General features: G+C 44.9%; 1 protein-coding gene across 2 annotated transcripts in view; it reads right to left on the reverse strand.

Annotated features, from left to right (window-relative positions):
* The window catches only part of EZR (ezrin), a 53,151-nt gene that overhangs the window by 9,752 nt on the left and 17,792 nt on the right, over positions 1-25,607 (reverse strand). Inside the window, exons 3-8 of one of the 2 annotated variants that reach the window (XM_002817526.6) lie at positions 13,696-13,779; positions 11,524-11,619; positions 9,727-10,001; positions 9,057-9,140; positions 7,892-8,038; positions 825-921 (exon numbers count right to left, since the gene is read on the reverse strand). In XM_002817526.6, the coding sequence (XP_002817572.1) occupies positions 825-921; positions 7,892-8,038; positions 9,057-9,140; positions 9,727-10,001; positions 11,524-11,619; positions 13,696-13,779 (783 nt within the window). Of the gene's footprint in view, positions 1-824; positions 922-7,891; positions 8,039-9,056; positions 9,141-9,726; positions 10,002-11,523; positions 11,620-13,695; positions 13,780-25,607 lie in introns of those variants that run through there. The other variant, XM_009242406.4, reaches the window with a different exon arrangement.

The raw sequence follows: 25,607 nt of genomic DNA on the forward strand, positions 1-25,607 counted from the left end.
GAGAACACAAAGTCCTTTCCAATCTATAATTTTCGTAAAATTCAGAACAGGCTCTAAGGTGGTAACAGAATTTCTTCAAGTGGCAATTTTTTAGAGAACCAGATTTCTGATTAGATAACAAAATCCTTACCCATTCTACAATGCTACAGTTATGTGCGTATGTCTCAAATATTCTGAGTTAACAAAAGTTTAAATGTCAGCAGAATAAATAAAACCAAATTTACATAATGCACTGGTCTTTGCAGCTATTACAATCAATACTATCAGATTTCAGGACATGAAGTGTCGCCTTCTTACCGTGCCCTCCCAAAATGAATGCCTGCCAGCGTCACCTGTGTGAGGATGCACACCTCTGACAACAGAAGTGGGTGAAGCCCAGATGAAACCTTGGGGACCAGCAAAGCTTGGGTGCAAGTCTGACTGTCCCTATCTTGGGTAAGTTCCAGGACAGCTCTGAAAGGCAAATCTGGCCCTTGAGACTCGCAGGTCCCACTGTCAGTCAGGTGCCGGGGAGAGTCCCCGCACCCAGGTGGTCCAGGAGGCAGGCTGGCTCTCCACACCAAAAACACAGCATTTTGGGAAATGCTTATCATTTGGCCAATGGCTCAGAACTGCCCTTTTCTTCATAAGGAATGAGAATCATTTGAAAAGTTAAGTGGTCTCCCCTGCAACAACTGCCTGGCCCACAGGATCTCTGGCCCTCAATGTAACCTCATGAGGAGTTTGGACTATCACTTGCTACTCGTCACAGAGAGAAATCTGTTACCCTGACAAGTGTAAGAATGAAAAACAGTAGCCCCTGAATAGAACCCTTTGGAACTTACAGGTGCCTTCTTGTCGATGGGTTTAATGACAAACTTTTTGTCATTGAAAGAGATGTTCCTGATTTCACTCCAAGGAAAGCCAATCTTTGGGGTTAACCTGAGGTTAAAAAGAAAAAGTGGATGGTTAGATGTATACATATGTTCTTGGACTGGCTAAGAGAGATTCGCAAATCAATTCTTATTAGTTCAATTAAAATAATATGAAGCTAACCCAGGAGGCACAATGTGTTCTATGCTTTTATCAAATAGTTCCCACCTGTCCTAGGTTAAGCCAAGTGGCTGGCTACAAGGCATCTGCAACCTTAATCTGTTCCCATTTCCTTTGGTTTTTCCTCAGTCTAGGGCACCTATGATTACCCAAGCTGGTGATCTCGAGGTCAACTGAAATTCCTACCCAGGCACCTTGACCCTCCCCCCTCAGGTATCTTCTGCTCTTCATTCCCACATCACATCACCACACTCCCCTACCTCTCATCCTGCTACAGCCCACTCTCAAGCTGTGTGCTGGAGCAGCCCTACTTTCAAGTCTGCTGATCTGATTAATGTCCTCTCCTCATATGTCAACACGGTCCTTAACTCAGCATCCAAGAGCTGTCAAATCCAGCCCCAAACTCCATGGTTCAGACCCACCTTTCAACACACGGTTCCCCGGGGCTGCCTCCCTTTCCCTTGGGGCCTCTCTTAACATGCAGGCTCTTCTGCTACAGACTGTTCGCTGAATGTTATTTAAGTTACTGATCATTTAGTTCTATGAAACCAACAGGGAGGGCCAAGATCCCATCATGTTCCTAGACATGCCATACTCAACAGAGCTTGCCAAGAGAAACGGACAAAGGCCTTGCTATGCATTCTGCTCCTCTGGTTCTCATTCTAGTGTGTGTTCTCCTGGCTGGACAGACGTCTTCCCATGTCACTCTCCAACTTCCAGGACAGCCTTCAAACTAACGGCCCTAATGAAGGCCCCACAGGGCTAACCCTACTTAACCAATGCAATGCCATGACTGGCCAGACTCTGGCTTTTATTAGCATTCCCAAGTTCATCATGTAACTTCAAGACCACATTGCTCTGCTCACCTGACACTTCCCACACTATTCTTCCAGCGCATTTTACCAGGGATAATGCCATTCTGGAAGTAACAACAAATCCTCAAAACCACCATCCAACAATGCTGCCTTCCAAAACAGTCCTTTCCAACATCCCACAAAAACCTTCATTTTAGAAGCAGCAGGAAGGTCAAGCAATCTATGGCCTACCAACAGCTTCAATACTGACGAGCAATGCAGGTTTCGTTATGACAACATCAACTAGATCAAGGCAGTGGGGTGGACTCCGCAGGCTGAGGGCAAACATGTAAGCCTGACATGGCCCTTCTGGGGAATAGCGCAGTCAGTCATGGTGTGCCTGCAGGAATGATGGCAGGGCACTGGCCAGACCATGGTTCTAAATGTCAAAGCTTTTGTATACATCCTTTCTTTTACAGTGCTATGCTCTAGAATCACCAATCCCCATTAAAAAAAAACACACCTGGCATTCAAACAAACATGCAATGAGTTTGTTCTTTTATCTTTGAGATGTACTTTTCTTTACAGGTTCCAGAGCATTAAAGGGGAACTCCAGATACCGACGTCAGCCTATGTCCTCCTTACATTGAAAGGCTGTGAGAGTGGCATCAGGTAGGCATGTGTTGCTTCTGGAGCACTTTCTCACAAAACACAAGAGCAGCCTGCTGGCACCAACAGAGGAGCTAGGATCCAAGCTCTGGAGGCTCCGCACACAGCACATAGCACTGTGAGCCAGCGTGCCGCATCCTGAAACTTCAAGGGGCTGGGATCCTGTCTCTGGCTCCTGTCTCTACACAGGACTCTCAAAACAGGTTCTGACCTTAGAAAATTTAGGCATCTGGCTCTCTGGTGTGCCTAGAAAGTTTGTCCTCTTAGGACTTTGAAACCTCATATAACAATTCATAGCCACTCACAAGCATAATTGCAGTATCAAAACAAAAACATTAAACATGAAAATTATGACTCACTTTAAGAACTTCTTTTAATTCTTGACCAAAGTTGGAAAATTAAAGCCCAAGGATTTCCTTTTTCCTAAGAGATCACATATAGGACATGAACAGGGTCTACAGAGAAGGTGCCCACAGGGTTGGTAAGTGTCTTTGCTTAGGCCACACATTAAAAAAGCGTGATTCTCCAATAACAGGGACCAGACAGAGGCCTTTGGAGAAATGGCTGATTCCAGGACTAGAACAGGGAACACAAAGGATGAACCTGGTGCATCTCGAGGAGCCAAAGAGTAAGGAAGCCTGCAAAGAACGCAGGGCTCACACTTCAAGGTGCTCCTAAAGGCAAAATCTCAAACAACCTGAGCAAGAAGATACATACTCATAGATCATAACCCAAAGACCAAAACACATATCCATGAGTCCATATTAATATAACTGAATAAATGGAGAACAGAAATTGGCTCCTTACAGAATTCCAATTAATACATGTAAAAAGTTTTTTAAAATCACAATTTCTCAAATACCACAGTAATCTCATCAATGGTAGCTAGAACTAGGACATCTACATAGTTTAAAATTATCTCCCCCAAATATACTGACCAATTGTAAAGGGAAGGATAGTGATTTTACAGTGGAGAAAACTGGCAGACACCACCTTAATAATCAAAATTAGCATCACCTAAGATAAGATATACCGACCACACGTGCCACCTTGAAAGAGGCCCTGGAAGGGCAAAACAGCACTTTATTCTCACCAAAAATGTAAAACTCCAAATAATGAGAAAACATCAGATAATCCAAGCTGAAAGGCTTTCCAAAGTCAATGGCCAGTACTCTTCAAAAATACCAAGGTCATGACAAAAAAAAGACTGGAACTATCCCACATCGAAGGAGACAGGGAGGTCTAACAACTAACTGTGTGGCTCCAGAGAGGGTCCCGGGGCAGAAATAGGACATCAGTGAGACAACTGATTAAAATGGGAATGAGGTCTAGAGACTACTAACGTTAATTTTCTGATCTTGGTATCTGGACTACGGTTACATAAGGTGTTAATGTTTGAGGAAGCTAAGTGAAGGGTATATGGGAATTATTTGTACTATTTTTAGAATCTTTTTAAAGTTTGAAATAATATATATTTTTTAAATTGAGATGGAGTCTTACTCTGTCACCCAGGCTAGAATGCAGTGGCATAATCTTGGCTCACTGCAGCCTCTGCCTCCCGGGCTCAAGTGATCCTCCCACCTCAGCCTCCCAAGTAGCTAGGACCACAGGCATGCGCCACCACACCCAGCTAATTTTTTGTACTTTTGGTGGAGACGGGGTTTTGCCACGTTGCCCAGGCTGGTCTTGAACTCCCGAGCTCAAGGGATCTGCCTGTTTTAGCCTCCCAAAGTGCTGAGATTACAGGTATGAGCCACCATGCCCAGCCTGAAATGACTTTAAAATGCAAGAATGGGCCAGGCATGGTGGCTTACACCTGTAATCCCAGCACTTTGGGAAGCCAAGGTCGGCAGATCATTTGAAGTCAGGAGTTTGAGACCAGCCTGGCCAACACAGTGAAACCCCGTCTCTACTAAAAATACAAAAATTAGCTGGGAGTGGTGGCATGTGCCTGTAATCCTGGCTACTCGGGAGGCTGAGGCAGGAGAACCGCTTGAACCCAGGAGGCAGAGGTTACAGTAAGCCGAGACTGTGCCATTGCACTCCACCCTGGGTGACACAGTGAGATTCCATCTCAAAAAAAAGCAAGAATGATTAAAAAACGTAAATCCAAAATATGTGGCTGAGTATGATAATGTTCTATGTCTTAAGATTTTGCATTTTTCAGGCATTATTTGTCAAAACTCAACAAATGAACACTTAAGATTACATTTCATTGTATTTAAATTTTACATCAAAAGAACAAAACATAACCAACCTCTAGTATATCATATGCACTTTCATTTTGAGGAAGGATATGGATGCCTGCAGTTTTCTTGGAAATGTGTTAACAGTGAAGTGCATATGGAAAGAGACGTGAGAAAGCAAGTGAAGCCCTGAGTACCTATCCGCAAAGAATTTAAAGAAGAGACATGTTCTGTGGCTCCTGTTTCAGTCCCCAAGCTCCCCGTGCACCCTTTCCCTTTAAGGTGGAAGCCCTGGATCTAGCGCACTTCCAGAAACTCCTACCTACAGAAGTACTTCTATGATGAAATCTGCCCAAAGAGGGATGAAGCTAAGGGGAAAAAAAGTGCTTTTACAGGACTAAAGATCAGGTTCCTCTAGTTTTTGTTTTTGGTCTGAGAGTGTCAGGTTTCAAATTGTAACCCAGCTAAACTGAACTTTCTCTGTTCACAAACTTACAATGCCTGTCAGGAGGGCGCTTACCTGTTTTTGCCCTCTTTATACTCCCACCTATTCCAAGCTAAGGGTTTACAGAAAGATGACAAATAGTCCTACATGCTCCCACTTAATGGTTATGTGTACAATGAAAAGGGGACACCAAGAGACAGATTTCCCAGCCAGACCCTATTTAATACTAAAACGGGTGTTTTAATAGAGACTTTACTTGCAGAGTATAAATCTCTTAGAGCTCAATTTCCATATTCAATAGATCAGCTTTCTCACCTGAACAATGTTTCAGGCATATCTAATTCTCCTAGATCTACCAAGAGAGGTAACAGCGCAACAGCTGGCGAGTTCTCAGCACTCCTCAGACTTCAGGACAGTCTCCTGCTTATGCTGCTACCAAGTTGTCAATATTTGTTCAAAAGGGAAAGAATTTGGGCCTATTAAATGACTGAATATCTACATAAATGCTTTTTTCATGAAGAGAGAGGTGTGCCTTCAGGAACAGGGAGAAGAGAGGCAGAAAGTGAGCCTGCCCAACACCCCAGCATGCTCTGTGGGGAAAGAACCATCTGAGAGAGTTGCCAGGTTCACCACTCAATGGTGGGGGAGGGGGAGCAGAGAGCAAAAACAGTACTAAATAGGGCACACGGCTCCCATTTTTACTTGGAAGAAATGGACACTTACGTGGGCTGGGGCAGTTACAAGCTGACATCAGCAAGTTCCTGCCCATGGCTGTTTTCCTGCAGGTTGAAAAACCTGTTTGGACAGCCCTGGCCTGGCCACGTTACAAAATCTGGTCATTCAAGAGATTTCCAAGGCAGAGGCAGTTTCCCACATGCGTTCCCACGAGGACTTTGTGCACTGCTCCTTGGCATGGCTGTCTTAAGAACCACGGCTTCAGCTCTAGGGTCTCCCGGAAAGATGGTGTCCTGGTTGCAAGTTCCTGTATCTACCCACTTTCCCCACTTCTTTAAAATTTTTTTTGAGACACGGTCTCGCTCTGTCAACCCAGGCTAGAGTGCAGTGGCGCAATCTTGGCTTACTACAACCTCTGCCTCCCAGGCTCAAGTGATCCTCCCACCTCAGCCTCCTGAGTGACTGAGACCACAGGCGTGCACCACCATAGCCAGCTAATTTTTAAAATTTTTGGTAGAGACGGGGTTTCGCCATGTTCCCCAGGCTGGTCGAGACTCCTGAGCTCAAGGGGTTCGCCTGCCTCGGCCTCCCAGAGTGCTAGGATTCCAGGTGTGAGCCACTGTGCCTGGCTTTTCCGTGCTTCTTTACCAATGCTGCATCCAGCACACTTGGAGTAGGAGCGAACCAAGAGTCCTCAATATCTCATTTCCAGGTTCTCTGAGGAGCTCCTGTGACAGCGCCTGCCTCCCTCCCTGCGCAGTATCACCACGTGTGCCCCAGAGGTGAGAGGAGGTTGGGCACGGCTGGCATAAGTCCCTGACTTGCCCAAGTGAAATAGATCTGTGCCCTGGGGTCTGGCAGGAATCCGCATGGCTGCAAATGGAGATGGACTCATGTGCAGGTCATTTGTGGAAAGCAGCACCACTCCCTTTGAGAACTCCAGAGAGGGTTTCTGGGGAACCTGAAATGTGGGGATGCTGAGAACAGAAATACCTGAGAACAGATGAGACGGGTGAGCCTCAAGTGGGAAATGGGGAGAGCTGTCATTTCAAGGAACGGCATGAGGCTGGGAAGGAAACCAGGTACATCCAGGAACTCTGGGCCACTCTGCTGTTTATGTGGAAAGCAGGAACCCAGGCCAAAAGGCAAGACTTGGCAAAAAGACCCCAGAAGCATTCTTGCCCTGGCACCTTCTCTGCCAGGCCCCTGAACCTGGCCATCAGAGGATTTGTTCCGGGGAGCCCTGCAGAGCAGTCAGGCTGACTGTGGACAATCAGGGCAGAGACGGTAGTCAGGAGGCAGTCAGGAGCCTCTCCCTTCTCTTTCCAGAGGTAGTTTCCTTCTGCCTCTTAAATTTAGGTGGCTTCTGATCAGATCAATCTAGAATCTAGGATTATGCTGATGTTGCGGACTCACCATGGGACACTTGCCCTCATGAACTAGGATGACTTTCCCTGTTTATCCTCAGCAGAAAGAAGGCAAATGCCCTGTATCTGAAAGCGAGATTATCTGTCCCTGTGGAGAGGCCTGGCTCTGCTGCTCTACCCAGCTTGCTTACAGGCCCTCACTCAACAAACAACATAACTAATGCGAGGCAATTAAGTTATCTCCTGCAGACTCCCAGCATTTAGCTCAAGTGTCTACACATACAGGCTATTGTTTACAGCTTTTCAAGTCTCTCATCACACCATCAATATTCTTGGTTGGATTAGCACAAACCTGGAGCCAGGAGTCGAGCACTGGCTGGGCTGCCTGCGAAGTAGCTATGGATGGATGTGCTGGTACCTGCAGGCAGCTGGGGTGGAACCTCAGAGGCAGGGGGAGGAGAGGCAGCCTCTGCTCTATTCTGCCTTCCTCTATCAGGCCTGAACCCACTATTGGCCCTGCCCACCATGAGAGAGGGTAACCCACACCTCTGGACCATCCTTTGAGAGGGCCACAGCAGTCCAAAAGCCCTTAAAAAGATTCCTACTTTGGGATAGTAAGTTACTAAATAAATACTTCAAAAATAACCCACAAATTTGCCATTTTGCCATTGTTTTCCAGGCCCACCACCCACCTACTGAAGATAACTGTGAACTTCAACTCACTTATCATCTTTCTCGTAAATATTCAGCCCAAGGGCATCAACTCCAAGCCAAAGGTCTGTTCCTTTCTTGTTTTTTATCTCGAAATAGTTGATTCCATACATTTCCAGGTCCTGAGCAATCTTCAGGTATTCCAACATAGCATTATCTCTAATTGGGGAGAGTGAAACAGGCAGAGTCACTGGTAGCACTCAATATCCAGAACAGTAAAACCTTTCCACTATTTTTAAATTAAGGCGCCTTGTGTAGGATGGGCTCAACGCTGCGTACTGCGTGCAGACAGGCAGGGGCCGGGCAGCCGACTGGTGAGGAGGGGACCCATACAGCCCAGAAGCTATGCCTGGGGTGGGCTCCATGCTGCCCTGGAGCCTCACCACCAAACCCCACACTTTGAGGAAGAACTGAGTCACACTGGTTTCTCTGACAGGTTTTTAAATTTTATCACTCGGCACAATCCTCCTTTTTCTCTTGCCCACACATGTCTTCTGGGACTCCCACAACCCTCCTCATAGGCTTTGAGTTGTCTTCCTTCCATAAAGGATACTTGGGCCAGACAGGAAACCCTGAAGCACAAAATCTGAGGCTCAAACCTCAAACAAACTTCAGAAGCTGAAATAATGCAGAGTCGCAAGACTAGGCCAGAGACGAGGCTCTATGATGAGAACACCCAGAATCAGGTGGCCCGGCCATGTCTTACATTAATAGCCCCACGTCCAGGTTCTCTGACATCAGCATTTCTCACTTGGGATCCTTTTTCATTTATATATACCTTGTAAGACAAGTACCTTCATATAATGAGCAAACCAGCACCTCTTTGACAGAATAATGCTGATTGCAGGTGAACAATGCCCCTCTGACTAAGATGAAGTTTAGACATAACACTTTCTACAAAGGGAGGGTGTAAGCTTTTAGAACCTGAAGCCTTGAGCTAAACTGCTTCTTTCCCCGGGCAAGACACCTGGCTGTGTTTTTTTTTTTTTTTTAAAAAAACAAAAAACAAAAAACAAAAAACCTCTTCCCTAAGAAAACCCCACTTTTAACTCGGTTCCCTCAAGGTCTTCACAAGGCCTGACACAGAGCCCTTTAAAGCACTAACTAGAGTCACAGGAAAAGACACGCTGGAGCGCACGGAGATGGCCAGATCCCAACAGCAGGGCACAGCACTCACTTGAGCATCCCGCGGTGTTCCGCATGCCACACCTGGATCCGGTCCTCCCACTGGTCCCTGGTAAGTTTGTGCTGGTCCATGACTCTGGAATGCAAAAGGAAACAGGAGTGTCATCCTTAAGGAATGTGACAGGCAAGGAACGAGGCCCACTTGCCACCCACATTCAAACCCTTACTTTCCATTCAAATCAATCAATCCCAAAGAGCTTTGGTTTCTATTTCCTGATGTGTAGCATTTCTATTTATGACAGTTAATCTGGAAGACTTAGCATTTTGAACAAGAACTTAGTTCTGCTGGAAAAACTAAGAAGGTATTTTAAGTGGCCTCTTCTTCCAAATGGGGTAAATTTGTGACCATTACTAAATAAAAACAGATTTCACAGGGGCCAACCTATCACACCCCAGGAGGAGCTAAGCAGTCAGGTCAACAAGTTTGCTATGTTGCTGCGTTCCCACAGGACACGGCCACGCTTTAGTTTCCATGAGGAATGGCAGCTCGCCTTCCCTGGCTATGTTTCAGGTAGCTGGTCAGTGCCTTAATGACTAGCGTGAAGGAGCACTTGACACTGGCGAAGTCCTTGTATTTTTAAACTGTGCTTCCAAGGCAATCACTTCTCCCTGCCGAGGACGGCATGACTGCTCCTGCCCAGGCCGGGTCAGCCTGTGCTCACCTTTGAGGGATCAGCCGCTCAGAGCTGAGGTACCCAGACTTGTGTACTTCTTTGTTGTAGTCCCCAAACTTAGCCTGCACAGCGTAAGACCCCAAGAGCACGGCAGTCTCAGGGGGGCAGTAGATCTCGTCGCTAAGGATTCCCTCCTTCACTTGGAGGAAGAAAAGTTTCTGGGTGATGTCCTGGATGAGCTCCTCAGCCACATCTTCAGGGTAGAACTTGGCCCGGAACTTGAACTGGAGGGGATTCTCCTTCCTGACCTCCTGGGCAGACACCTGGACAAAGCAAGCCACACTCTCCACACAAATCCGGAAGACGAAGGCCCACTGTCCCCAACACAGGCTTCTAACCAAGACTCAATGGGGCCCTCAGGCCAGTTTTCAGGAGATGTTTATTCTTAAAGTCATCTTTTTAGCACTCCAGACAAAAAAAGGTTAGTCAAAAGTGCTATCACAGGCCAGACATGGTGGCTCATGCCTACAATCCCAGTGCTTTGGGAGGCCAAGGCAGGAGGATCACTTGAGCCCAGGAGTTTGAGACCAGCCTGGGCAATGTAGAAGAGATCCCATCTCTACAACATTTAAAAAAAAAAAGTTAGCTGGGGATGGTGGTGCATACTTATAGTCCCAGTTACTCAAGAAGCTGAGCAGGAGGAACCCTGGAGCTCAGGAGTTCGAGACTGCAGTGAGCTATGACGGCACCACTGCACTCCAGCCTGGGTGACAGAGCAAGACCCTGTCTCTTCTTAAAAAACAACAACAAACAAAAACAAAAAAACAGGCCGGGCATGGTGGCTCATGCCTGTAATCCCAGCACTTTGGGAGGCTGAGGTGGGCGGATCACGAGGTCAGGAGTTCGAGACCAGCCTGACCAACATGGTGAAACCTCATCTCTATTAAAAATACAAAAAAATTAGCCGGGCATGGTGGCATGCAGCTGTAGTCCCAGCTACTTGGGACGCTGAGGCAGGAGAATTGCTTGAACCCAGGAGGTGGAGGTTGCAGTGAGCCAAGATCGCACCACTGCACTCCAGCCTGGGCGACAGAGCAACACTCCATCTCAAAACAACAACAAAAAAAAACAAACAAACAAGTACTATCACACTCTTGTGCTCAGCTGGAAATCAAAGCTACTGCCTCTCTAAGCCCCAGTCCTCATGGGATGATGATATCAATTCTAGAGAACTCAAATTGGGAAATGACCCCAGTGACCTGGAATCTGGCCACATGCCAATCGGGTCCTGGACCCCAAAACTTACGGTTAAGAATTCCTCCTGCTCCTCCACTCTTCCCCACCTCCCATCATCTTTTTAACTTGTTGCTGTGACTTGGGAGGACAGTGGGGGTTTCAAAAAACAGGATAATTTTCAGAGTTTGAAGAAAAAATGTTTATCTTACTACTTTTCTTTACGGTTGGTTAATGGAATTATCCAATCTTTAAAAGTTGGAAGATAATCCGTCACAGGTTCAAACAAAGCAATAACAGGTTCTTACAAGATGGTAGATGATTCACAGTTTATAAGATTAACAATCTCATTGAAAAAACTACGGTCAACTAAAAGCTATGCAATTAACCATCATATGCTCCAATGAGTGAGCAGTATGGAGAAATGCCAGATCTGGTTTCCAATCGATATCCCCATTTACTGGAAACTTGCAACCTTTTTGTCTGTAAAAAACTCTTACACAAACAAAAAGGAACAGAAAACAAAAGACAGGGTGAGTTGCTCCAGTTTCCTTATCGACGAAGCAGACCAACACCCAATCCACAGCCTGTAAATAGTTAATCCTGACTTACCTTCTTATCCAGCTTCAGCCAGGTAGGAAATCCTTTATTATCCATATACTGGAGGCCAAAGTACCACACTTCCCGGAGGCCGATAGTCTTCACCACCTGCGTAAGAGAGAGAGAGACCCAACAGTCATGAGAAACTCACTCAAAAGGGCAACAGCTTTTGGCTGTCGTTCATCACATGGTCTAGCAGAGTCCCCAGGAAACCAGGACATCTGCTCAGTCCAACCACTGGGCAACACCTTTTTTTGCACTCAAATAACTTGTTACTAACCGAGGCTATTATCTCAAAGCCATGAACGACTTATTTTTAACATAAATTTGAGCAGATTCAGGGTTCTACCTTCAAATCTTAGAAAATCTCACTCCTACTCCTTTGTACTCCAGGATGCTCTCCTGCATGAAACTCAGCAGGGCGGGTTATGGCCAGCACACACGGAACCATGGGAGCCCACAGCCCCCCAGGGAACAGTGCGGTGGGTGCATCGCTGCCTGTCAGGTGTGCTCATGCGGAAGACTAAAGCATCCAGTGCCACACCTGAGCCTCCTCTGGCTGCCTGCCTCTGCCTCTCAGCCAGCTGGCCCAGGGGTCTGACTTACTAGGAACAGGGACAAAGAAATCCTAGGAAAGGCAGGGAAAGAGGCAAGGCAGACTTCTGGGACGGAAGGGTGTCAATGCACAGGGGTGCCCAGAGGAACCTGCATCTTATAGGCCTCCAGAAATGGGACATTCTGATACAGCGAAGGTAGAATCCCGACCCTAGGTCACAGCAAGGATTTCACATTTTCAAGTCTCTTTTGTGCATTACAGAGGAGTCCTGAGCTGCTTAGTCTCATGAGTGTCTTGGAAACAGAAAAGCAGTGATAGTCGAACTTGCCGTGGACACTTGTTGAACATCATCTAAACTGAGTCCCAGACAAGTTCGACTATTTACATATACATAGATGTGTAATTTAAAATCCCATGATATATAATGTTAAACTTAAAAAAATGCTACCATCCTTCAAATACATGGCTTCTATCATATTTAATGCCAGAGAAGGTTGAATACATTAGAAATGACAACTCAGGTATACAGAACATTTGCTTAAAGTAAATCCTAAAATTCCAAATTAACTCCTGATCTGGGCCTGTTTCTTCATCTGAAGGGTGCAGGGAGGCCAGAGGCTCCCTAAAGCTCTAGAAATCTGTTTATTAAATTCCCAGGACTGACCTGTTCTTCCCCTCTTCCCACTCACCCAAAAGGGATGGGGGAAGGCTGTAAGCTGAGCGTGGTGGCTAACACCTGTAATCCCAGCACTTTGGGAGGCCAAGGCAGGTGGATCACTTGAATTCAGGAGTTCGAGACTAGCCTGGCAAACATGGCGAAATCCTGTCTCTATTAAAAATACAAAAATTAGCAGGGCGTGGTAGTGCGTGCCTGTAATCCCAGCTATTCAGGGAGTTGATGCAGAAGAATTGCTTGAACCTGTGAGACAGAGGTTGCAGTGAGCTGAGATTGCACCACTGCACTCCAGCCTGGGCAACAGAGTGAGATTCAGTCTCAAAGAAAAAAAAAAACTGTATTTGGAGCAGCTATTATTGGGGAAAAAAGTATTTAATAAGTAAGTAGTAATATCACTAATAAATACTTGATTTTAAAAATCTTCCAATTTTAAGAAGTGGATTATTTCTCTAAATCTTCATTTCTTCTTTTCATAGATGTTCAGGTACGATCACTTAGAAGTGAGAAGCTGCAGCAACTGAGACAACTAAGGTTCACTCATCCACGCAGTGAGAGGGGTTCTACTCTGGAGGTGGAGGCAGCTGAGGGTAGGAAGCCGCGTCTCTAATACAGGGTGAGAGACACACAGGCCAGCACCTCCTTACACTGACAAGCACAATCACTCTCTTTTCAGTCCTTTGCTTCCATGCCTGGTAACACACTGAATCCGCCTGACTTTATACAACAGACAGCTGTGTGCTTTCATACACCTCCTAGGCATGATATACATGTCTGTTAATGCGTTTTAAAATGCTATCATGAAATACTTTCACCTTTTAAAAGATCCTTCTCATCTATTACCTCAAGTGAGTAAAACAAGATAATATGCTTCGCAAACAAAACAACTGAAATGTTGCAAAACAGTTTTTTTTTTTTTTGTAGGTGGAGTTAACTCTCAAGTTCAGAGACCAACCTGATCAAAAAGCTGTTTTCCAGTTGTATTTGGCTGGATTGCAAACTCCAGCTCTGCATCCATGGTGGTAACTCGGACATTGATCTGAAAAACAGAATGAAACAAATTATGCTTAACTGAGTATTCTTTTCTTCTAATAACCTCCTGCACCTTCTACATAAGCTGCTCCTCAGTGTGGCGACAGCACATGCCTGACATCAGTTCCTGTGCTAGTCAGGAAGCCATACACCACTCCTGACTGCAGATGGCTGGGGACACCTCAGCAGGCGCACAGTGCGAACCAAACGCAGCCTCTTTGCTTTAATAAAGCACACTGACACTTAGGTCTAAGCAGTTTTTCTCTTTTCTTTGAGACAGGGTCTTGCTCTGTCACCCAAGCTGGACTGCAGTGGCGCGATCACAGCTCACTACAGTCATGACCTCCCAGGCTCACATGAACGCCTCCCACCTCAGCCTCTTGAGTAGCTGGCACTATAGGTGCCACCATGCCTAGCTCGTTTTGTTTTTTACTTTTTGTAGAGATGGGGTCTCACTATGTCGCCCAGGCTGGTCTTGAGCTCCTAAGCTCAAGCAAGCCTCCCATCTCAGCCTCCCATAGTGCTGAGATTACAGGCATGGGCCACCTTGCCCAACCTAAGCAGTTTTTTTCTTTTTTGTTAAAACAATACTTTAACCTATTTTTCCAAGCACCGTCTCATATGAGCCTTACGACAGCCAAGGGAGGCAGGAGGGCTCCCAAGGCACCAAGAAAGTCAGAGAAGGGAAGAGAGAAAGAGCTTTGAACCAGAAGGTTTGAATCAACCTTAGAAACCACAGTGAGAGAGAAATGGTGAAATGTCCAAAGACACATAAAAAATGGATTATGTAGTGATATTAAATTATAATTATGAAAATGGTAGAAACTGGGCAGATTGCTTCTGAAATCAAAAATATGACAAGCAACACTCTCTCAATGCAAATGTGAGATCTATTTAGACAAGAGATGAAAACAAAATGTAAAAATGGGAATAGTATGAGGATGGTGAGACACAGAATTGAGGAGGTGGAGATGGGAGGGCCTTAAAATATTTCTAATGTTGCCATGTAGTTGTTTTAAAAAAACTAAACACTGTCGGGCGCACTGACTCACACCTGTAATCCCAGCACTTCGGGAGACCGAGGCAGGTGGACCACTTGAGGTAAGGACTTCAAGACCAGCCTGGCCAACATGGTGAAGCCCTATCTCTATTAAAAATACAAAATTAGCTGGGCATGGTGGCGCACGCCTGTAGTCCCAGCTACTCAGGAAGCTGAGGCAGGAGAATCGCTTGAACCCAGGAGGCGGAGGTTGCAGTGAGCCAAGATTGTGCCACTGCACTCCAGCCTGGGCAACGGAGCAAGACTCCATCTCAAAACAAACAAAAAAAAAAACACACAGCAACAACAACAAAACAACCCACTTACATCAAGGCAGTTTTCAAATTTATCACTTGAGAAAACCCAAATTTACTAAAGCATATGAAAAACACTCAAATCTGGCTACTTCATGTCACTGTCCCAAAGAAAACAGCAGAGCCACATAGCGACTATAATGCTTAATATTAAGAAATGCTTGCTTCTCACTATTTTTCAAGTGAAATATACAGAAGCTGGAGAGATACCTATCCCGGATTCTTCCTAACACGGGTGTAAATGTAATAAGGATGTATTACCTGTGCCAGTATTTGGCGACAGAGGTTTCGTTATCCAGCCAGGGAACTAGAAATATTAAGCACTCACCAAATGTCACTTCCTACTTCAGGAACATAATTAGTCTCCCCACCTGCTCCCACCCCCGTCCCAATAACATTTAAGACTGTGATGATTATGATTGAGAGATCCTCTGATATACATCCAATATGCCTTAAAGGCTCCCTGACTGGTATAACAAGTAAAGTAGTATCGTTTTCCAGATCTTGTTTTAAAAGTTTTCTCCACAATCCCAAGTCCAGAAGTTAAAGAACTCAAGTTTACTGAGAGGCAACGAGACATGTTTTAAAGTCTTTAATCATACTAAAATATAAAAACCTACTTTTCTTTCATTTCCTGCTGATAATTTTTTAAAATCACAAAATGGCTGTTATGAAGCATAAAATAAAGCACGCATTTCTCTCAATTGTGGTTCCGAGGGCATGTATTAGAGATGGGAAAACCAGCCCCAAGTCAAATATCTCAATAACAAATGTAGCTCCAGCTACATACACAGAAGCCAACAATGACATAACACACTCAAAACTAAAGTGGAGGGGCGTTTGCTCACAAATGCAGGACCCTGGGTATGCCGCCTTTCTTTCTCTGCTATCTACTGGTTCAGAAGTGGGAACCCCAAGTACAATTAGAACTGAAGGCCACTACCTGGTTAGGACGAAGACAAATGACCAGAGTCCATGCACATGAGATTTCAGACTCCAATTTTTTTTTTTTTTGAGACGGAGTCTGTCACCCAGGCTGGAGTTCAGTGGTGTGATCTTGGCTCACTGCAAGCTCCACCTCCCGGGTTCATGCCATTCTCCTGCCTTAGCCTCCCGAGTAGCTGGGACTACAGGTGCCCACCACCACACCCAGCTAATTTTTTGTATTTTTAGTAGAGACAGGGTTTCAACGTGTTAGCCAGGATGGTCTCGATCTCCTGACCTTGTCGTCCCCCCGCCTCAGCCTCTCAAAGTGCTGGGATGTATTACAGGCATGAGCCACCGTGCCCGGCCCAGACTCCAAATTCTAAACCTGAGTCTCTTCTAAGTTTGAAGACAGTGTGAAAATGACATCTCCTGAAACCAAAGCTAATAATTAACATTAAAAAGATATTAAGCATTTTGCAAACCGATTAGCAGGAATTTAGAATAACTTATTTTTGGTTCTGGAACAGTTTCATATCTGACTGAAAGTTCACACAACCCTTTGAAAAAGTAACTTGTTTTCTTTTTTTGAGACGGAGTCTCACTCTGTCGCCCAGGTTGGAGTGCAGTGGCACCATCTCAGCTCACTGCAACCTCTGCCTCCTGGGTTCAAACGATTCTCCTGCCTCGGCCTCCCAAGCAGCTGGGATTACAGGTGCCAGCCACTACACCCAGCTAAATTTTGTAATTTGAGTAGAGACAGGGTTTCACCATGTTGGCCAGGCTGGTCTCGAACTCCTGACCTCTAGTGATTCGCCCGCCTTGGCCTCCCAAAGTGCTGGGATTATATATGTGAGCCACTGTGCCTGGCCTGAAAAAGCAAGTAACTTGTAAAACGGATACTTTTACTGAGGTTGGTTGTAACAACCCAGTAGTGTGTAGAAAGTGAACTTAAAAATTGGCTGGGCACGGTGGCTCACACCTGTAATCCCAGCACTTTGGGAGGCTGAGGCAGGCGGATCATGAGGTCAGGAGATCAAGATCATCCTGGCTAACATGGTGAAACCCCATCTCTACTAAAAATACAAAAAATTAGCCAGGTGTGGTGGCGGGCGCCTGTAGTCCCAGCTATCCGGGAGGCTGAGGCAGAAGAATGACGTGAACCCGGGAGGCAGAGCTTGCAGTGAGCCGAGATCGGGCCACTGCATTCCAGCCTGGGCAACAGGGCAAGACTCTGTCTCAAAAAAAAAAAAAAAAAAAAAAAAGTAAGCTACTGAGAAGGTCTGCATGAGTCAACAAATCTACACCTCCTATCAAAAGGACTTCATCAGAGCACCAACACCTCCAACACAATGCCAAGTCTTAGCTGGTCCGATCATTCCACAAAATTTTTTACCTATGCTCCAACACCCATGGGCAATCATTCCCTATGGTACACAACCTCAAACAATGATTGCCAAGTCTAAAGATCAGGGAGGCCAGGCCCATTGGCTCACGCCTGTAATCCCAGCACTGTGGGAAACCAAGGCAGGCAGATCACTTGAGTCCAGGAATTTGAGACCAGCCTGGGCAACAAGTCAAGACCCCATCTCTCTACAAAAAATCATTCAGGCTGGAGTGCAGTGAGCTATGATCGAGCCACTGCACTCCAGCCTGAATGAAAGAGTGAGATCCTCTTTTAAAAAAATAGAAATAAAAATAAAAATAATAAAAATAAAAATAATGTTCTGGCACTGCAGTAATAAAACTGGGACCAGCAATAGGAATCCACTGGCCCTGTTAAAAGGAATAATTTCCAGTTCTGATTTGGGGACACACCAGAACCTTAAGAACCCCTTCTTAGAATCACAATTTTAATATATGTATATATTCATACATAGGCTCTACAATCTATATCTTTACATAGAGATTGAAGAGAAGATACTCAAAATCTAAACAGGTAAATGAATGCTATGTTAATGAGCTGCTTTAAGTTAAAGGGCGTGTCTGTTACTTGATTAGTCATTACCCTACTAGTGTTTCCCACTGGGGGTGCTCTTGTCATTCTGGACAGCACAAGTATTCATTCTGTAAGACTATCCCAAGCACTCAGGAACGTTTAGCATCCTTAAGCCATCCAATGACTGAGTGTCCCCAGTCACTGGAACATCTAAAAGCAACCCCATCCACACACACATTTCCAAATGCTCTATGGGGAAAAGGGAGGAGATCCTCCCCAGATTAAGGACCACAGCATGGCACTGCCTTACCCTACTGCATGATAAACAGTTCCATGTTTAGAAATACAATTATTTTCAATGTTATAGATAAAATAATGTGCTACAATACAGCATAAGCTTTCACCAAAGTTTAAAATGAGACATTCACTGAGATGACAGGACCATTTACATGCATACTTTGTCTGCTTATCCAAGGGCTTGGGAAAAAAAAAACAGACTTTGGGGCCAGATGCAGTGGTTCACGCCTGTAATCCTAGCACTTTGGGAGGCCAAGGCGGGTGGCTCACTTGAGGTCAGGCATTTGAGACCAGCCTGGCCAACATAGTGAAGCCCCGTCTCTACCTAAAATACAAAAATTAGCCGCGCGTGGTGCCACATGCCCGTACATAGTCCCAGCTTCTTGGGAGGCTGAGGCAGGAGAATTGCTTGAACCTGGGAGGCAGAGGTTGCAGTGAGCAAGATCGTGCCACTGCACTCCAGCCTGGGCGATACAGCGAGACTCAAAACCACCACCAGCACTACCACCAGCACCACCAGGCTTCAGCAATTGAGAAAACACATCTAAATCCCAACTTTCCATTTTATTATCAGGGTGTTAGGTTTCCCTCATCAGCAACTGTCTTTAGTGAACTCAACATATTTGAATGCTAACTGGTTCTTGTATCTTCAATAATGCCAGAGGAATAAGGTGGTACTGGGACTGTGTGATTCTGATACACACAAGGATTGTCCCACAAAAAACTCAAGTCCATGGGCTTAAACATACCACCACACATATCCAAACTATGTGCAGACTGGAGAAAAAGAGCACGTGGTCTGCAGTTTTTGTCTTAGTAATTCCCCCCAGATTACACACTGTTATCAAAAACCATGTTCAGTGAGGGCAACGCAATCACATGTGTGGTACAGGTGTGTGTATAGTAAGCAGTTAGTCATCTAAGATCTACCCAAAAAAGGGCAATATTTCTCTCAGGTTTGCCAAAATATTAAAAACTTTTTAAAGTAATGCTTTGCTTGGGGGTGGTGGTGGTGATTTAAGTTTAACTTTACTCCTGTACCACTCCCAAGACAAAAAGAACCATGTGGTTGACGGTACAGATGAAGCTAATGAAAAACCAATACTGTTTCTACTCTCCCTTTGCTTAATAACCTACTCTTTAAAAAATTCTAGGCCAGGCGCAGTGGCTCACACCTGTAATCATAGCACTTTGGGGGGCCCAGGCAGGCAGATCACTTGATGCCAGGAGTTCAAGACCAGCCCTGGCCAACATGGTAAAACCCCATCTCTACTAAAAATACAAAAATTAGCCAAATGTGGTGGCACACACCTGTAATCCCAGCTACTCAGGAGGCTGAGGAGAGAGAATCGCTTGAACCTGGGAGGCGGAGGTTGCAGTGAGCCAAGATCGCGCCACTGCACTCCAGCCTGGGTGACAGGGTGAGACTCCATTGCAAAAAATAAATAAATAAATAAATAAATAATTCTGTTTGTTGGCCAGGTATAATGGCTCAGGCCTGTAATCGCAGGACTCTGGGGAGCCAAGGCAGGAGGATCTCAAGGCAAGGAGTTTCAGACTACCCTGGGCAACATAGCAAGAACCAGTCTCTAACTTTTAAAAACTTTAAACAAAAAATTATATTTGTGTTATTACAGGTTAGCTCAGCTCGAACTTACTATACTACAGGATGAACCACAGTAGCTTTATTCTTCTAATGTTCCATGGCCACAGACTACAGGACCAACCCCTGCTAGTGGGCACCTAACATGTTCATTCGATCCACAAATACCAATTAACTACTGCAAGGTGTGCCAGGCACCATGATGGGCACTGTGAGTACAGAGAGGCATTAGCCCTCCCTATCCCTGAGTGGCTTACACATTAATGAAGATGGGTGTGCCTCAAACAGTGATCACACACCATAGTGCTTCCCACATCAGCCTCACCATCAGAATCCCCACAGAAGCTTTTCAAACACCCTCAGCCCAGGAAGCTGTCACTTCCACAAGTGACTTTGAGGAGGCCAAATTTGGGAATCACTGGAAGGCAAGACACGGGAGGCAGAAGGCCTGGGTTTGAGAGCTAGCTCTGTAATCTGAGGACCCCTAGCTGATGACTTCCTGCCACTGGGCATCAGTTACCTGATCTGCAGGTAGAGTTTGGACTAGATGGCTTGAGGCCTTTTCCCACTCTGAAACGCTAGGTTCAAAGCCCACAGGCCAGGTGTGACACAGCCAGTGCCATCGGACAGTAGAGGTATAAGTACCCCCTGAAGGGTCTCCCTTCTTAGGGGACACATGCCAATGGAACCAGAGGTCCAATAAATACTGTCTGACCACTAGGAGAAAAGTAACCCACTAGAATGCTATTCAAGGCCACCAAGTAGAGTGTTTTCACGGAGAAGGGACAACACACCTGTGTTCGCTTTCCCAAGAGGAAAAGTACCCCTCCAGGCAGACACACGACAGCACAGGTGTTACCACCCCAATGCAACGAACGTGCAAGGTATTAAACCCCAAGCTGCTTTGTTTTTAAATAAACTCAGTAACAATTCGCCTTACTAAAACAAAATAAACCCAACATCCTCTTTGCTCATTCCCTGGAGCACCTGAGCCTGGCACACAGGCCTGGCGGCAGGGGTGGCCCCAGCCTCACTCAGGTCAACCCTATTCCTCTCCCTTGCTGCTGATACCGAGTGGCTGGAGACCATTTAATCTGTGAGCATCTTCCAGCTCGATCATTCTATGACTTAAAATCATCTTGCCTGGCTTTTGACACCATCCCAAGCCAGCAGCTATGTAGTTCTCTTTGAAATTATTTGGCTTTGAAAGGGAAAGGGACAAAAATGGGGATATGCTGTGGGGGGCAGTGTTTGGAGGTCACGTAACTCTGCAGCGGTTAAGGTGGGGTTTTCTGTTTCTTCCTTCTTTAGCTGAAAGGCTGTTGCCTGTCTGCCACGTTGATGCCAACAGTGGCAGCCCAAGACAGGGCCACAGTCTCCACTTCACAGATTTTTCTGCCCACAGGTTATTTCCAGGGAGCATCCCAGGGAACTAGCATTTTTCAGAATATAGTTGGGAAAACATGATTTCTGAATCTTCCCAGTTTAATTTTATCAAAATGCCATCTTAAAATGCCTTCTAAGAGTCTAAGGAATGAAAAAGATACCAAGTTGACAATTACATTTTGTATTTTGCTTCTAATCTATGAATATAATTGCTGAATATTCGGCCAAATTATTTCCCAGGTATTTTCCTCATTTTGGTAAATAAATATAGGTATGCAATTTTTCCTTTGGGAAGCATCCATTTCCTCTGAATATTTTAAACTTAGTTTAAGATTACCTTTACAATCACACTTGTTACAGCATAAATTCAAACTGTAATAAAAGCCCAAGACAGGAGGGAAAAGTCCAGTATCAGTTCCTCCACAAACATTACAGGAGAGCAACCCTTGAGTCTTAGACAAAAGAACCAGATTTAATTTCAGTGGCCAGAACACTGCAGGAAAAAAGTTTGCAATAATTTTTTTATGTACTCAAAAATCAGGAAAACCATGTAAAATAGGAAAGGGAAATTCAAATGGGAGCATTTGAATGTCTGAATTTCAGGCAGTGGATTCAGTGATAACAGATTAATCCCTATATTATCACACCTGCCATTTACTCAAAAACCAGTCTGAGTAGGGCCATCCAGCCACCACCAAGATTACATCGTGAGCTTGACCTTCCATATCATTTAAAATGTCAACGCTGTTTTCCAACATTCCAGCCCTCTTCTGAAGGTGCCACTTCAGCAACTTTTAACAGCTTTCAAATATTTGGATAAGACCTTTCAAATACTTAGAAATGCTCTGATAGGAAGTAGATACAGTAAATTTTCTCCCACAAATGGGAGTATGATAGGGAAAATTCTTACAACCAATGATAAATGAATTAAAAACTTTGCAGCTGCTATTTTTGGTTCACTTAATTGGGTAATTATAGAGACAAAACTGTATTTTTCCTTTCATGCTGAGTCACTATGTACTTTAAATAGCAGCTATTGAAATATAAGTTACCATAAAATTGACCCATGTAAAATGTATAATTCAGTGGTTTTTAGTATATTGTTATGCAACTGACACTGCTATCTAGTTTTGGAATAGTTCATCAGCCCAAAAAGAAACTCCATGGCCACTGGCAGTCACTCCCCATTCCTCCTGATCCCTCAGCCCCTGGAAACCACCAATCTACTTACTGTCTCTAAGGACTGGCCTATTCTGGACATTTCAGAGAGACAGAATTTTATAATATGCAGTCTTTTGTGACTGAATCCCATGACTTAGCATAATGTTTAAAAGGGTTATTCATGTTGTAGCATGTACCAGCACTTCATTCTTTTTTACTGCCCAGGAATATTCCATTGTGTGGCTGTCACTTCTGTCTACCCATTCAGGTGATGGACATTTAACTTGCTCCTTGTTGCTTTTAGCAATTGCAAATAAGAAACAGCTGAAAAACAATGGCATTCAAACTAGACTGTGGTCATTTTCAAAAGAATAAAAATCTTTAGGGAGAAACAAAAGTGAATTTTTAAAAACTAAACTTTTTGGGTTTACTGTTTTTAAGTTCTAAATGAAAATATTCTATGTTCTTAGAAGTTGCCAGCTGCCAAACTGACATGAACGCAGTAGCGGCGCTCCAATCATGCATGGCCATGCTGCGCTCTGCCGCCTTAGCCCTCACTGCTTCTGGGTGCTATGGGGTGCCCCACCAGGGCAGAGCTGAGAGGCCGGCTCAGCTTTGCTTCAGAAACCTCCCTCAATGGAAGAGGGACTTAGTTTGCTGCTCCACTTTTTCTTTTTTCTTTTTTTGAGAAAGGGTCTCACTCTGTTGCCCAGGCTGGAGTGCAGTGGTGCAATCTCAGCTCACTGCAACCTCTGCCTCCAGGGTTCAAGAGATTCTCCCACCTTAGCCTCCTTAGCCGGGACCACAGGCACCCGCCACCACAGCCGGCTAATTTTTCTATTTTTTGTAGAGATGGAGTTTCACCATGTTGCCCAGGGTGGTCTCGAACTCCTGACCTCAAGGGATCCGCCCACCTCAGCTTCTCAAAGTGCTGGGATTACAGGTGTGAGCCACTGCTCCACATTTAACTCCAATGATGCTGAGCACAACCCAGCACTCTAATTACAAAAATTTGTTTTGTTATAACTGAACATTCTATTTTAGACTTTCTTGGCTGAACATCTCTCTTCCCCAGCCCTATTCACGGCTGCTCACAAAAACATGACAATACCAGGCATGGTTCATGAAGTCTGGTGTGGGAAGAGGAGGCCTCGCTCACACCCCTTTGAAGTCATTTAAGACATATGGCCAGCTGTACCTTATATGCATCCATCCACAGGCCCTCCAGGCGCTCAAACTTGAAAAAAATCACCCGGGAGCTTGTTAAAACAGTTTCCTGGACCCCAGGCTAAGGGTCTGACTCAGGTTGGGAGGGGCCTACATTTCCATGTTTACCAGCTCACAGCTGATGCCAAGGCCATGCTGTGACCAACAGTGCCCGGGCGGCAGGGGGCAGAACCTGCCATCAGGAAAATGCAAAAGGACATGACGTGTTTGGCAAAGATTAATGTATTTACCTTTGCTGATTTCTAATCCTTTATATAAAAACATCCTTACTAAGTCTCCATTCATTGTACTAGCAGACAGGTTTTCTCTAATGAAACCTCAGATCACAACAGATGGACTCACATATTTTAGTAGTCTCTCTGGATCCTGATCCCCTTATCTCACTGTCTCCATGAACAATATGCCAACTGAATAAATTATAGCACTAGCTATGACAGACAGTGGTCGTTTTCCACAAATACTGGCTAACAAATAGCCAAGCTCTGTAAAACATTACCATTGACTTAGCAAACCTTAACCAGCTTAGTGCAGAAATGCAGATACTCTAATTCAGTCAAGGCAGGCAAAGCAGAAAAGCCCAAGAGGCAAGTGAATTGTTTGTGGGTTTTTTTAAGCTCTTCTTTCTCCCCATCACCAACCTTTTTTAGAGTGTCACAGTAATGGCTAACATTGAAAATGTAACTTTGTTTCCATGTATTATACATAGCGAACTTCTTTCTTACATGAACAATGCTGCTCCCAGTAACAAACTGTTTTATATACAAAATTATATCAATGTAGTTGCAACTGAAAACCCAATGACTACATTTTACATTATTATGGTTTCCAGCAAGCATATGGTTAGAATGCCCAAGTTTTACTCCAGAAAGGCAATCCAGAAACCACCCTGTTATAAATAACATCCTTTCAAGGAGAGGGCTGAGATGAGAACCACTATGTTGCTAAAGGTAAATCTATCAAAATATTCAAAACATTATTAGAGAAGTAAAATAGCAAGGTGGTCCTTAAAATATTATTTTCTATTAAATGAAGTCTCTCTCTATATATATATTATCAATTTATGACAATGACCTGACAGTGTACTTGGCAAAGACATCACCACCACTGGTCAGGGCTCTTCTCTAAATATTCCCACCCAGAGCAGTGGCCATGTCACCGAGGAAAGGAAGGGCTAGAAGAAATTCCAGGGACGCACATTTAAGCTCCCTTTTTCCTCAGAGATCCCTGTTCTGATAAGTGTTCTCTCTCAACATCAGCCTTCTTGAGCTAAGTGTCCTTGCTGACCTTTAGGAGGTGGAAATAACAGTATAAATACATCATGCTAGGCTGGGCACGGTGGCTCATGCCTATAATCCCACCACTTTAGGAGGCTGAGGCGGGCGGATCACTTGAGGCCAACATGGTGAAACCCTGTCTCCACTAAAAATACAAAATATTAGCCGGGTGTGGTGGTGCACATTCGTAATCCCAGATCCACCAGGGACCTAAGGCAGGACAATCGCTTGAACCTGGGAGGTGGAGGCTGCAGTGTGCCGAGATTGCACCACTGCACTCCAGGACCTGGGTGACAAGAGTGAGACTGTCTCAAAAAGAAAAAAAAATTGTACTAATAAAATAATCCTGAGGCATATCTGCAAATGCAATGGATGAAGATGTAGAACACGGCTACTCCTATCAAGCTTTCTGTACCTTAAATTATACCCGATTATTTTATATAACCTCTTCTTTTAAGGTTAAAGAAGAACGTGAGCACAAAGGCAAAGAAATCTTGGCCAGGCACAGTGGCCCACTCCTGTAACCCTAGCACTTTGGAAAGCCAATGTGGGAAGATCACTTGGGCCTAGGAGGTCGAGTCTGCAGTGAGCCATGATTGCGCTACCACACTGGGTAACAGAACCCTGTCTTTTTTATTTTTTTTGAGACAGGGTCTCGCTCTGTCAAGGCT

This window comes from Pongo abelii, chromosome 5, assembly GCF_028885655.2.
Source record: "Pongo abelii isolate AG06213 chromosome 5, NHGRI_mPonAbe1-v2.0_pri, whole genome shotgun sequence".
Taxonomy (NCBI): domain Eukaryota; kingdom Metazoa; phylum Chordata; class Mammalia; order Primates; family Hominidae; genus Pongo; species Pongo abelii.